Source organism: Osmia lignaria, chromosome 8 (genome assembly GCF_051020975.1).
Source record: "Osmia lignaria lignaria isolate PbOS001 chromosome 8, iyOsmLign1, whole genome shotgun sequence".
Taxonomy (NCBI): Eukaryota; Metazoa; Arthropoda; class Insecta; order Hymenoptera; family Megachilidae; genus Osmia; species Osmia lignaria.
Genome location: NC_135039.1, coordinates 9,999,550 through 10,013,557, shown reverse-complemented (window position 1 = coordinate 10,013,557; position 14,008 = coordinate 9,999,550). Strand labels below are relative to the sequence as shown.

The 14,008-nt window shown below is 30.9% G+C and overlaps 3 protein-coding genes across 6 annotated transcripts; 1 reads left to right on the top strand and 2 right to left on the bottom strand.

The window, feature by feature from the left end:
* Positions 1-1,123: 1,123 nt before the first annotated feature.
* On the bottom strand, positions 1,124-5,557 carry Scm (Polycomb protein Scm). Of its 2 annotated transcripts, none has more exons than XM_034334529.2 (7): positions 5,084-5,557; positions 4,631-4,921; positions 4,298-4,530; positions 3,672-4,239; positions 3,321-3,572; positions 2,436-2,590; positions 1,124-2,348 (listed from the first exon to the last, which is right to left on the bottom strand). In XM_034334529.2, exons 1-7 carry the CDS (start codon positions 5,109-5,111, stop codon positions 2,214-2,216), a joined length of 1,662 nt encoding a protein of 553 aa, XP_034190420.1. In that variant the 5' UTR covers positions 5,112-5,557; the 3' UTR covers positions 1,124-2,213. The 2 variants fall into 2 exon arrangements, with proteins under 2 accessions (XP_034190420.1, XP_034190419.1); XM_034334528.2 differs by having other exon boundaries at positions 1,128-2,348; positions 3,321-3,578; positions 5,084-5,554.
* Positions 5,558-5,855: 298 nt separating this feature from the next.
* Positions 5,856-9,758, top strand: Pcif1 (Phosphorylated CTD-interacting factor 1). Of its 3 annotated transcripts, none has more exons than XM_034334503.2 (6): positions 5,856-6,105; positions 6,615-6,859; positions 6,984-7,139; positions 7,215-7,354; positions 7,435-8,799; positions 9,412-9,758. In XM_034334503.2, the coding sequence occupies exons 2-6, from the start codon at positions 6,692-6,694 to the stop codon at positions 9,680-9,682; spliced, it is 2,100 nt and encodes a 699-aa protein (XP_034190394.1). In that variant the 5' UTR covers positions 5,856-6,105; positions 6,615-6,691; the 3' UTR covers positions 9,683-9,758. The 3 variants fall into 3 exon arrangements, with proteins under 3 accessions (XP_034190394.1, XP_034190393.1, XP_034190395.1); XM_034334502.2 differs by having other exon boundaries at positions 6,582-6,859; XM_034334504.2 differs by lacking the exons at positions 5,856-6,105; positions 6,615-6,859 and having other exon boundaries at positions 6,986-7,147.
* Positions 9,759-11,712: 1,954 nt separating this feature from the next.
* On the bottom strand, positions 11,713-13,909 carry JMJD4 (jumonji domain containing 4). Its single transcript, XM_034334563.2, has 4 exons — positions 13,416-13,909; positions 13,009-13,306; positions 12,650-12,920; positions 11,713-12,576 (listed from the first exon to the last, which is right to left on the bottom strand). Exons 1-4 carry the CDS (start codon positions 13,648-13,650, stop codon positions 12,121-12,123), a joined length of 1,260 nt encoding a protein of 419 aa, XP_034190454.1. The 5' UTR covers positions 13,651-13,909; the 3' UTR covers positions 11,713-12,120.
* Positions 13,910-14,008: the final 99 nt, after the last annotated feature.

Genomic DNA, 14,008 nt, shown 5'->3' with positions numbered 1-14,008 from the left:
AATTGTAAATTGGACAATGTGATATGTTACAATGAAATTTTATGTAGGAATGAAAAATACAGTGTATTTTTATTGTTTATATTTGTATTTTCTTACGTAATTTTATAAAAATATCAAAAAATTCAAGCAGAAATTAATTTTAAACAGGAACAAATAATATATGCTTTAATTAAACAGTTTATTGTAATATTTTATAATAAAAAAACATAAGCATTTTGTTTTTAAAGTAATCACTATACATTTACACAATCTTTATGGAAACTATATAAAAATAATAACAGTAAATAAATGTGAAAGAATTATAGCACTGAATTAATATTATATTTTAATTTTATGCTATAGAAGAGTGAAGTATGGACTTCTGGTATCTTCGAAAATGATTATTTATCTGATTTAAATCTATTTATTAAATTTTAATTTGATTAGTCTTTAAATACATACAGCCATTCATGAAAGAATAAATAATTTACCACGTCACTTTTAATTTTATGGTAAATTGAATTTAAAGCAAACTATAACTACGACTATATTTTACTATCATTGCTTTAAATGATAATTATTACTTATGTACACATAATTTTTTACATTTACATACAAGAAATCCATGATTTAAACTTCATAGTAGATTAAATATAAATTGAATGTATAGTGGAGAAATATTCTATTTTTTACGTTTGTACTACATACTTAAGGACTAATTGTTAATGTTAATACTATGCAATATATCACAGAGATAATTTTGCACACCTTATTAGCTTCCATATATACATACTGAAATAGAAATGATATTTATGCGATTACTGTGCAATACGAGTTATTTTTCAATATTATTTAGAAAATAGAGAAAAAGATAAATGAAAAAGAAATGAAAATAATACTGTATTCATACAAACTATAAGAATTATATAAATTACCTTATAATGCCCCTGTTCATGAATTATTTCAAATATTTCACATTTTAATAATTTTCTTATGATATTACGTTAATATATTATGTAATATTTAGAAACTTTTCTGTTTTTGTTTTGGTTTTTTTTTACATAAAAGTAGAAGTGTAAGAAAAACATGAGTAATCATTATTATAAAAAATATAAATATTTACTTGTGTAAAATATAAAAATATATATTCTAAAACACATACGACATAGCAATTCGACTTTATTTGAATTACATGTTCAATGTGTGTTTTATTACATATTCATTATTCTTTGAAAAATGAAATGTTAATATATTATGTAAGAAATGCAGTTACATGGTTTAATGTAATTTAACATAAACGATTTAAACGTCCAATCTCATAGATGCATATTTTCTTTTGTAAACACAGACCTATTACATGCAGTATTTAGAAACATTTATAACAAATGATATTGGTAAATGAAAAAAACATAAAATCGCATTATACAGTGAATATAAAACAAAATATTTCTTGCTGTTTTTTTACATAAAAAATTATGTTGTATTATTTATTACTACAGTATTAAGTAAATAACGTAATTATATATAAAAGTAATGATTTTTAAATACATATTACTAAAGTGAACATAATTACACTTTGTACACCCCTCTTCTAAGGTTTATTTTTTCAACTAAATTGCATTAAGCAAGAAGTTTTGCTTTAATTTTGTCGATTTAGTTTAAATTATATTGTTGTTTGAACATAAATTGAAAGATGCATTAGATATATCATCCATGGTGTGTAAATACATACTATATCTTTTTTATATCATTTTTCATTACTAATACAGTCTGAAGGACGTGAAATTATTTAATGAATGTTGTTTTGGTTAGGAAATGCATACTGATTACAAGAAAGTCTAAAAAAGACAAATGGAACGTAAAATAATTTTCTCACTATGATACTTATTAATATTTAGAATTGAATCAGCTAGCTTAACTAGGTTGTATAAGAGGATACTGTTAATTTTCTTCATTATCAAAAAACTGTATATTCACATAATTAATGTAATCTTACATTTCTCGAAGGAAAATAATATTTTAATACTAAGATAAAATTAAACTTTGATTCTTTTTCACTTAAGATCTATGTTAATTGGTAAATGAATAGGTTGCGAAAGATTACAATCAATATATTCACATTATTTTAACAACTTATATATTATTTTGTTCTCAGTAATGAAAACAAATTTGACCAGCCAGTTTAAGTAATGCGTCAATTTAACTCACTGTACATATTTTGATGTTTGATAAAGTCATAGAAGTATATGCCTTCTACCTTTAATACGATTTACCAAGTTGCATATTTTAAGTGCTGGTCCAAGTTTCAGTCCCATATACTTCATCATCATGTCAGAATTCAAAAGTAGCAGAGCTTTCCCATCAATTTCCTGAAAACATTTACTTTCATTAGCTGCAATATAAATATTTTAATTAATCATCTGACCATAAATAAATGACTAAGCATATTAACATACATGCTTTCTAAATAGATCTGCATGCTGTCCTAATGCAGGGTCGGTAACACCTATATAATGTATTACATCTTCGATTGTCCATTCTGCTGGTTCTGCAGAAGGCGTGCGATTTATGGAACTTTCAGACTGAGTAGTAGATGTTGCTGCTTCAAGTTCTAATTATAACAATAATCCTCTTTTCATTTTGAATAAATCAGTTATGTACTAACAATAAGTTTTGATGAGTAAATAGAAGGGTACATTGAAAAAAATGGGCATCTTATTTTATAATTTGTAAATACAGGGTATCTCCCGGAAATGGGGGGTTGCTCGGGTGATTCTGAATAACTTTTTCCTTTACCAAAATGTCGTTTGAAGCTTCGTTTTTGATTTATTAACGAAAAACACTGGCCAATCACAGCGCGCGCTCAGCCACGGGAGCGTTGGCTCTGAACCGCGCTCGGTCGTGAACAAACGCATTGGCACAGCGTGCGACAAATATTACATTGTCTTAACCCATTATTCGCCAATGTCCCATTTTTGGGACATATTTTCAAATTTTTTTTCTTTTAATAACTTTAATAACTTTTGAAAGAAAAAAAATTAAAAATGTGTCCCAAAAATGGGACATTGGCGGATAATGGGTTAAATTATGAACAATGTGGAATTATTCGTTATTCATGAATAACCCAGGCTGCGCCAATGCGTTTGTTCACGACCGAGCGCGGTTCAGAGCCAACGCTCTCGTGGTAGACCGCGCGCTCTGATTGGCCAGTGTTTTTCGTTAATAATTCAAAAACGAAGCTTCAAACGACATTTTGGTAAAGGAAATAGTTGTTCAGAATCACCCCAGCAACCCCCCATTTCCGAGAGTTATGCGAGTACTGAGACACCCTGTACATCTACCTGGAACGGATTTTCGTGGTTGTTTCGCAGCCGTTGGCGATGACAAGGTAGAGTTATCCAATTGCATACTATTCTCTATAGTATGTGATTTGGTATTAGCTGTACTAGTATCAGGTTCTGTAGCTGGTTGCGGAGGAGCGCTCGAACCTGCAGGGCTCACTAACGCAACAGCTGGTTCTCCGTTAGTACCAGCACCAGATACTGCCATTACCGGTAAGATATTACTAGTTCTTGACTTAAATCTATTAGGCCCTGTTGCTATAAACAGTCGCACATATAAATTTGATGAAATACTAACATAATATTGTCAGTTGACAAACACATAGTTTAATATTTTATAATTTTTCTTACATTTCTGTCTCGGTGGTTGCAACGGATGACCACTTTTAAAACACCATCCAGCAGGAAAAATATCTCTAGAGTCGAAACGACACCAATAATCGAATGCTCCTCGCCAACCATCAAACGTAATATGTATCATATCATCTTTAACAGCACCAACAGTTGCTGTACATATAAGTTGCGGATTCTTTTTATCTATGGCTTCTAGTTTATGTCCAACTTCGAACATATTAGAGCGTGGAGTTTTTGGTTCGCGTTTAAATACTTTCGCGGGTGCCATTTCTGCGCCGTTCAATGTTTTTAAAAGAAACATTGGCCAACTGGAAGCATTCATTCTGAAGCCTAACGGAGGTTGTAACATCCCGCCAGATTTTTCACAATGACCGATCGGATGAATCTCGTTGCTATCGACTAAACGCCAGAAATCATTTTTATTATCCGAACCGTCCAACCTTAATCTTAGGCGAGGACCAAGGACACCAACAACCGTTGCGATACACGTTGACGTTAAATTGCGAGGATCCAGAGCTTCTAACTTCATGCCCATTTTAAACTCGTTAGTCGGCGGAACTTCGTGCTAAAACAGAATCTCTTTTAATGGAAGTTTTCATTTTTATGTTACCGATGTAATATACCTGTTTAAAACATTCAACAGGTGCTGCTTGACTATTTGTTTCTTTCAAATAAAGATCCCAATCAAATGTTTGGTATGTTTCGTATTGAAAAGGGCCGGTAGACGTTGATGGAGGATGAGATATATTTGTATGATTTGTACTGGTGAAAGATTGAGTTGTAGATGGAACATTATTTCCGCTTATTAATCCAGACGGAGTGAGAGACGGTGAAGGTGACGAGTGGTCCCTATTATCTGGCGAATAAAAATTGGTTGTTAACAGAACTATAACGCTACATAATGTTTTACATTAATATTTTCTTTCATTACTTTGAAATTTCAATAAGTTACTAACTTTTCTTCATATCCACTTGTCCTTCCCTTTTTTGATGTTTATTTAAGCAAAATGAAGAACAAAAATCCTTTGTTGGCCCATCTTTTTGTTCTAATCTCACTGGCGTGCCTCTGATAACATTGTCACATTGAACGCAAGCACCTCGTACATAAGCTTTGCGAAATTCAGACAAACATGTTTCTGAACAAAATTCTTTTTTTCCATGCTGCGTCGGAAGAACATATTTTAAAGGTTGTTTAGTTTCCCCGCACCATGTACAGGAATTTTTTGATTTTGGTGGTCTTCCAGGACCTGTATTTAAAAGTTTTTTGTATTTTAAACATGATACAGTATAATGAACATAATATTAAATATTTATTGAAACGATCAGTTTATATTTATCAGATAAATGAATAGAAGAAAAAGAAAATAGTGTAAAATACAAGGTTACTTTGAGCTATAATAATTGTGTACCTCGCATTTTGCTTTGTGTAGACGACATAATTCTTCATAGAAAGACGGTAAATTGATACTAAAACTTACTGCATAACAATACTAGTTTAATTTAATAATTAGGGACATCTTTGCGTCCATTAATAAAATAAATTTTGGAAGCACAATTAAGTTTTACATTGAATAAGCTTCACTTCTGTGTAACTTATGAGTACGTTACAGTTAAGCTCGTACAGCATACGACAGTTTTTTACAAATTTTCGAATCAATCGAAATTTAATAATCTTTTGATAAGTATTTCATCACAATCAAAATAATATATTCCGTATCAAAAGTTATTGTGTCAAGCCGCCATATTGCTTTGATTTGGCCGCGCAATCCTTAGATAAAAAAGCAATAGAAAGGATTCACTATATACTGCCGTATAATTAAGCATCGATATTTATTTATTTAAAATATAACACATTTGCTCTCATAGAATTGATCATAATTGATGATAACATGCATTTTTCAATAAAATGAAGTAATAAAACTATAATGGTTGTTTCTCTAGTTTTTTCCGTCGTATCTAGTGTTTTGATCATAATTTTATTTATATAATTTTTTTAAGATCTATTTATAGATTACAATATTTAGTTCTCATCTAAATATTATGATACCATATATACGTGTGTTGTAAAATTATTTTCTGAAAATTTATAATATATTTATAAATAAAAATGATAACATTAAGCTTTGTTGGCTTATGCAATCAAATAATTGTAACATATTTGTACAGAAAAGATGTAAATTACAAGTTTTACGACATTGTTTTATATAAATTAATATCATTTCAATGTTTTTCTTTTTTTATACAAAATGTTTTTTCTCCATGAATTTGCTGTTCATTGTGGTGAATAGCTTTAAGTTTCCTATCGCTAGAATTTCAGTTCAAGCAAATGGTATCTCACGGGTGGAGGTCGTTGCGTCAAATTTCACAAATCATGAATGAATTCTAAGTTCTGTTATACATTTCTTACAAATTAACAACATTGTTAACTGTAGTAAGTTCTGTTTTAATGTTCAAACAGTTTTTATAAATTTACATAATCGTATGCGACGAAAAATCAAGAATTTATCAAACGTTTTTGTAGTATGTAAACAAACATTGAATTACGAAATGTTGTCATATAATTTGTATATTTTTATATTTACAAACTTATCGAAGATAAAGAATACTATAATTTTCTTTCCTTTTAATTTACAATATAATAACAAAGATAACTCATTTTGAGAAAGTATTTCTATCAAAATGTATCTCTTATTTTACCAAACATAATGTTTCTATTTATACGTTTGTAAATCATTTGTTATTTCTACAGAAGTAATAATTTTTGTATAATATTTGGTATTGAATTGCGTATATACTATAGAGGAATAACAAAATTATATTAAATTTGTTTGTGTACATATATACATATAGCTGTTATATGTTTTGAAATACCTGTTGAAAAATATAATTACATTACATGTGTTAAAGTATTCGATAAAACATATTAAACAATGAATGAAGTAAGCGGAGGAAAACAAGATATACCTAATACTTCTACTTGGGAGACGTTGCCCGGGCAGTCCGCATCGTTATCTACAATGCATCATCATCATCAGTCGCTGCAACAAGATGCAAATCCAACGGTTACGCAAGTTATAGTTCCTACACCTGTAAAACTTCAAGCACCTATGTTAAATTCTACGCAAACCGTAGCCGATCATTGTTCGCAACTTGGACACATGCAACAATCAAATTTAATAACACAGGTAATTATACAAAAGTTTACAAAATTGAAAAGCAATTTCTGAACAAATCTAATTTAAAATAATTACATGTAAATTATAATAAAATATTTTGTTTCTCTAATAACATTTATGTCAACGATTACAGGGTACACCGCCAGGAACATTCGCAGAACCTGAATTGTCGCCTGAACTACAGCAACAAGGATGGAAAAAGTGTTGGAGTAAACGTGAAAATCGTCCATATTTCTGGAACAAATTAACAGGAGAATCTTTATGGGTAATACCACCTTTGAAACCTCAGGTACTAAGGTATATAATTTGATTGTAAATTAATAGAAACATAAACTTATACGTGTCAACTGTATCTATATTCAAGTTTGACCCAATTACGGATCCGCTTGGTATCTGCGGCGTTCCACCTGTTGCTGGAAACGGTGCCATACCTTCAGGAGGAACGCTCAAGCGTAGAGCTTCAGAGGACAGCGTTGTTCCAGCAGCGAAGAAATTTGTTTTAGCGTACGTTCAAGTATACAATATCTTCAATTACCACGTTGATATATCGTCAAACATTTTAACGCACTTTATTCTAACACTAGCGGCCCATGGGATTTGGAAATTCCAACGAACGTTATAATATACGAGAGAGCACCATCAAATTTACCGCACGTTCACCCTGAAACGGAAGCGTTACGTTGCGGTTTGCTTGCAAAATTAAGGCAATGTTATCAAGAATTGTGTCATACCCGTGAATCGATAGATGCCCCTAAGGATTCTTTCAACAGATGGTTAATGGAAAGGAAAGTTATAGACTGCGGCTCGGATCCCTTATTACCGAGTCAGTGTTTTCCGGAAATCTCCATGTCTATGTATCGTGAAATCATGAACGACATCCCTATTAAATTAGTCCGACCAAAATTCACCGGCGACGCGAGGAAACAGTTGTCACGATACGCAGAGGCTGCGAAGAAAATGATCGAATCAAGAGCGGCATCGTCGGAGAGTAGAAAAGTAGTAAAATGGAACGCGGAGGATACGTTTCAGTGGTTAAGACGAACAGTTGGTGCTACCTTCGATGATTTCCAAGATCGTCTGGCACATTTGAAACGACAGTGTCAGCCGCACTTAACAGAGACTGTAAAAGCTAGTGTCGAGGGTATCTGCCTGAAGATATATCATTTGTCAACAGAGTATGCGAAAAAGGTTAAACATAAAAACAATCAAATACTGAAAGATAACGGTTTAGGGAACGTTATACCGTTAGGAGGTCCAGCCAGTACTCAAAGAAAAGTTTGGTGTTATCCGGTTCAGTTTTCTCTTCCAACATCCCGGCTTCCACAAGTGGATTATCTTCCTGAACGTGAACAAACGATGTTGCGTTTCCACGGTGATACATTGTGTATTAATAACATGCATCTCGCTAAATTAGAACATCTGTACAGATACAATTGTTTCGACGACAAAAAGTTTGAAATGTTTTTGCCCCGTGTTTGGTGTATGTTAAAACGTTACCAAACGTATCTCGGGATCAACGAAGGGCAAGCAACGCAAATGGCTCTCCCGGTTACGGTCTTTGAATGCCTTCAAAGATCATTCGGCGTGTCGTTCGAATGTTTCGCATCTCCGTTGAACTGCTACTTTAGACAATACTGTTCAGCATTCGCCGATACGGATTCGTATTTCGGATCGAGAGGACCGTTTCTGGACTTCAGACCAGTCAGTGGCTCGTTCCAAGCAAACCCACCGTATTGCGAGGAACTTATGGAAGCGATGGTCAATCATTTTGAACGTCTTTTAGCTGATTCAACCGAGCCCTTGTCTTTTGTGGTATTCTTACCCGAATGGAGAGATCCAGCGCCTAACGCACTTATCAAATTAGAAAGCAGTCATTTTAAGAGGAAACAAGTAGTGGTACCAGCTATGGAACATGAATATAGACATGGATTTCAGCACATACTACCAAAGTATGTTTTAATGCTACAGGGTGTCCCAGAACTGGGGTAGGAACGGAAGAGGGATGATTGGTGAGGTCATTCTAAACAACTTTTTCCTTTGCCAAAATGTTGGTTAAGGCTTCGTTTTCGAGTTATTATCGAAAAACACTGGCCAATCAGAGCGCGTCGTTAGCGCGGGCCGAACCACGAGAGTGTTGGGTATGTTCCGCGCGGTCGTGATCAGGTGCCTCGGCACTACGTCGGTATGATGGGATTCGTTGAATAGAAGTTGCATCGGATAATGAATAAAAAAAAGAAAAGAATAATTGTATCGAATTATTGATTACTCATGAACAACGAATCTTATTACACCGACGTGGTGCCGATGCACTTGATCACGACCACGCGGAACATACCCAACACTCGCGTGGTTCGGCCCGCGCTAACGGCGCGCTCTGATTGGCCAGTGTTTTTCGATAATAACTCGAAAACGAAGCCTTAACCAACATTTTGGCAAAGGAGAAAGTTGTTTAGAATGACCTCACCAATCATCCCTCTTCCGTTCCTACCCCAGTTCTGGGACACCCTGTATATGTTTGCATATTAAAAAACAGTAAAGTTACAAGTATGTTTCTATTTCAGAGGTGAAGTTAATATTAGAGCAGCACATGGTACTTTAGTAGTATGGTTACAAAATACTGCTGGTACTGCTCGTTGGGGACCCACCGAGGAAAGGGTTGAAGCATTACTAGAAGCATGGCGTCCGGGTAGAGAAAGAGAACGAGATAGACAAGAACTTTTATCACCGCCAAGGCAAACGCATCAACCGATACCTTCAATGCCTATTCCGGTTTTAACAACGCCTACAACTCCAACAGTACCGTTACAAACATTATCTACACATCCTATATAATTATTATTAAATTAAAAGGAAGGGTAGCAAAAAAAAGTAAAATAAGTTTGATGCTTTTATTTTCATTTTTTTTTTTTTTCTGAAATTGGTCTGTCACAGAGAATATTTGATATATAATTTATCAATTCATTAACGGCACGTCGTGTGAATAAACTGTTTAATATGTTTCATTATACATATATATATATATATATATATATATACACCCTTCAGATATTAGTTTTAATCTTAATTTATTTCATCTGAAGAACATAAATTGGTATATGAATAGTTATGTATACATGCATACATAAAATATTATTTAAATATTATATTTTATTATAAAAACATAAAAATTTTATCAAAATTCCTTCTATTAAGAATAGCAAAGATTTATTGCTTACTAATTATGAACTCTTTTGTGATGATTATCAGAGAGTGCAATTCAATTCCATTACCTATTTTCACAAAAAAAAAAAAAAAAAAAAAAAAAAAATGTTGAAACGTGTAAAATGTGACAATGAAAAATATGTATCTATTATATAGGTATAAAGAAGAAAAAACATTATTCGAGATAATTGATATAAAATCACGTTGCGTGGAGTCTAATCTTTGTAATAGTGTTAATTGTTGGTAATTAAATAAGAAGACTTTGTAAAACGTGATACCTTAAGTGAGGTACTTGCCATGCAAGCAGAAATTGGTACTAGTATGAAAAGTTAAGGAAGAAATGCAATAGTTAAGTATGCGTGCCGCGTGCCTGTGTGTGTAAATAATGGAAGTACATATTATATTTGCTTGTTTTTAATTAGAATATTAGTTTATACGAAAATAATTTAAAGTAATATCCCTTTTTATACCTTTTATCCATGACAATCTTTTCTTTTAATATGAAATAACAAAACTATGTGGAAACCCCATTTTTTTCTAAATGGATTATCAGTGCAATATTTTATACAAATCTTTAATAGGACTTATACAGAAATATATTAACTTCTTTCACAAAAGACATTTTTTTGTTACTTTTCAATGAACTTTTCGACTTTGAAATTAATATTTCATAGGTTTACGTGTTCAGAAAGTATACTGAAATGGAATAATCCATCTGTCTGTTTATAAAATCATTTGTAACAAATTTATAGAAATCACTTCTTAAATCAAGCGTATCTGGATGGAATGACCTGTTCAATCTGCGCATGCATACATTCATATCGATGTTATTTAATAGTTACAAAATGAGATTAAGCACAGAATTTTTATACGATAAAAAGAATACTTCTATCTTGTAACAGCATTTCTCCGGTTGCTAATGTATTACAATTAAAATTTATCAAAATTAAATATCAAATATAAAACATTTAATTTCTTAAAAGTAATGGTATGTTTCTTCTTTAAAAATACCGTACATGTATGTTATAACATTAATTTCATTATTTCTGTTTATAGATAATACATATATATGTGTATAACATGTACATGTAACATATCTTATACATTTTGTATATTTTTATTAATAATAAAACTGTACATAACTGTACATATATCGTATATACATAAAGCACTTGTGCATATATAATTTGTAAAATTTAAGATAATATAGAAAAGTTTACGGGCACCTATTATTTTAATACTTACAATTCCCATGAAGATAATAAAGTAACATGTTCATAAATATATTGTACAATTGTCAAATACTGTACAAATAAATATATAAAATTTTACAGTTTACAATTTGCTATTATTGAAGTAGAACAATGTTACTTTCTTTTTCTATATTTATAGATATTAAAATATAATGAAATGTAAAGGAAGAAGGAGCAGGAAAATTCATTTGATATGAATAATGTGAATAATTGATGATCATTCTTTATTTAATTGTTTCTTTTCAACACTTTTTTCCTTTATTATTTTCAGGACGGGTCATATTAATTTGTCACATTATTTATGTTTTAGATTCATTGAAATGAAATTTAATTTCATATAAATATAGTATTTTGTAATACAAAACTGTTCAATCATTATTAGTAAGTAATAAAAATATGATAAAATCTTTTTCTTTATAGTACATTATGTGCAGTATTTACAATATACAATCTTATATATGTTAAATATATATAACAATTTATATTTATTATATTAACGTACCTAGATATCGCAAAGTAGGATTTATTATTCGTAAGGAGGGAAAGTATGTTAATCGCTAAAGGTATAAGAGAATAAATAATGTTGTATTATACTAATGTTATCGTACGAATAAAGTAGTATGTTACGTGTTATTTTTTTTTTTTTTATAAATTGTAATTGAAATTTAACCGAAAGAAGGTATTTATTCTTTTGTTTCTTTTACTTTATATAAAAATTTAATATTTTACATTACATTATTTACATCTCATACTATTTACATTATAAATAGAGATATTTCTTGGTCATTTATTTTAATCAAAGTTTCGGTTTTTCGATCATGTAGAAATATTTTCAGCATCGTAATGGGATTGTAGAAGTAATAAAATTTTATTCAACAGTTTATGACCTTGATTCTTGTCACAAATTAAATGATAAATAGATTTCTCTTCCATATCCGTGATAAAATCTATTAATACTAATTTTATCGCATGAAGATCAAACGTGCAATGATTGTTTCCAAACTTATATTTATTAAAGCTTATTGCTTCCTCATTATTTGAAAACACATTTAATCGTTTTTTAGCTATAAATGTTAAGAAATCGAAGAACAGACTATAATCCATTCCGTATGTCGACTTTAATATTAGTTGACACTGTTCTGCCCAATCGTGCATATCTTTGCAATCGTTAACTTCTTTCATTACAGAGGATAATTCCTTTTTCAAACCATGCCATACATTTAGAATATTACACCCGTTGATCCAGTTATGGTTAACAGAAATTGTGTCTTCCTATAAATGAATATTACAGTAAATGTTATGTATTTTCCTTTTAATTTTAAAAACAATGATCAAGTACACTTACCAAGTTCCAAACTTGATGATGCCATCCAGATGGTACGAACATAATTTCACCTTCTGCTTGAATCACATCGATATACTTTAATGCACGTTTATCGTAAGCTTTATATTTTGTATAATCATTAAGCTCGTCAGAGGTTGCATCGTATATTAATTGTCCATGGATATCTCGCAAAAAGTCTTCTTGACCCGGAGGAAAGAGTAACCAATGTTTCCTCCCAACTATATTCGCTGACCAACTATAAGATCCAAATACATCAGCGTGCAACGGTGTCCTAGATATGAAAAATCTGACCTTCTTACTTATGCAACTTCGAAAGATAAGTAATGTAATGTTTAAGAAATTTGTAAATATTCATTTACCATGTTCCTTTTGGTCCCATATACACGAATCGATAATCATCATTTAATTCTGGATTAGCGATATAATATTCATTTAGCCAATCAGATGCAAAATATTCGGGGACATTATACATTGGAGCATTAGGAAATAATTTTGGACAATGCCAATCTTTTAAATATAAAAGCGGCATAGAATCTGAATAATTACTTTTTGCATATTCTGTCCAGTAATTTAAGTAATCTTTCATTTCCATATCATCTTTGGATTGGGAATTATAATACTTTTTATTGCAATCTGCGACTGGTACCACACAATTTCCTATAAGAACACAATTTAAGTGAACATTGTGTAAAATATGTTATAGATTATGTACATTTAAAGCACTTTGAAAGTATATACATAAAATATATATTTATAATTAATTTACCATACAATATATCAAGGACATCAAAATCTGGTGCACCATCCAGGTTCCACTGTCTTCTACATGACCAATTTTCTGTTATGTTTGATTTAAAGATACATGGTTTATTCAGGTTTATATATTTTGAAAAGAATTCATCGTATGTGATTGATGTATTAACATAATCTATCCAATCAATTATGGCGGTATTTTTCTCGGTACATAACCTGTTATTTTTAATTTCAAGTTCGCGTAACATTGCGCGCTTTCACCTTTCACTAAAACTTGTTAACTGAACATCATTACATTTTTATACCTATACAAATACTCGTTGTAATCAACAATGATGTATAGCCGTTTGTAAAAGCTTGCGACATTTCTTTTATTTAAGTAGATAATAATGTCACAACTACTTAATTTAAAATCACCTTGAAATTTCATTAACCGATGCGCTTGCGTATGTATTTTCTATAATATATTTTTAATCATTCATTATTTATTACGATACTATAAAAGTGTAACTGTATTGTTAATTTTCAATGTAAAATTCCTGTAAAATAATGAACATATATATATATGTATAAGGTAAAGAGTCATGTAAGTAATCATGTCAAATT

Excerpts from the sequence above, each read along its gene's own strand:
- Scm (XM_034334528.2), bottom strand. The coding sequence starts at position 5,111 with ATGTCGTCTACACAAAGCAAAATGCGAG. Across the intron at positions 4,922-5,083 it reads TACACAAAGCAAAATGCGAG|GTCCTGGAAGACCACCAAAA; the intron begins GTACACAATTAT and ends TTTTAAATACAG. Across the intron at positions 2,349-2,435 it reads CAGATCTATTTAGAAAGCAT|GAAATTGATGGGAAAGCTCT; the intron begins GTATGTTAATAT and ends AAATGTTTTCAG.
- Pcif1 (XM_034334502.2), top strand. The coding sequence starts at position 6,605 with ATGAATGAAGTAAGCGGAGGAAAACAAGATATACCTAATACTTCTACT. Across the intron at positions 6,860-6,983 it reads AATCAAATTTAATAACACAG|GGTACACCGCCAGGAACATT; the intron begins GTAATTATACAA and ends CAACGATTACAG. Across the intron at positions 7,355-7,434 it reads GCGAAGAAATTTGTTTTAGC|CGGCCCATGGGATTTGGAAA; the intron begins GTACGTTCAAGT and ends TTCTAACACTAG.
- JMJD4 (XM_034334563.2), bottom strand. The coding sequence starts at position 13,650 with ATGTTACGCGAACTTGAAATTAAAAATAACAGGTTATGTACCGAGAAA. Across the intron at positions 12,921-13,008 it reads ATGGGACCAAAAGGAACATG|GACACCGTTGCACGCTGATG; the intron begins GTAAATGAATAT and ends TTTCATATCTAG. Across the intron at positions 12,577-12,649 it reads ATCATCAAGTTTGGAACTTG|GAAGACACAATTTCTGTTAA; the intron begins GTAAGTGTACTT and ends ATTCATTTATAG.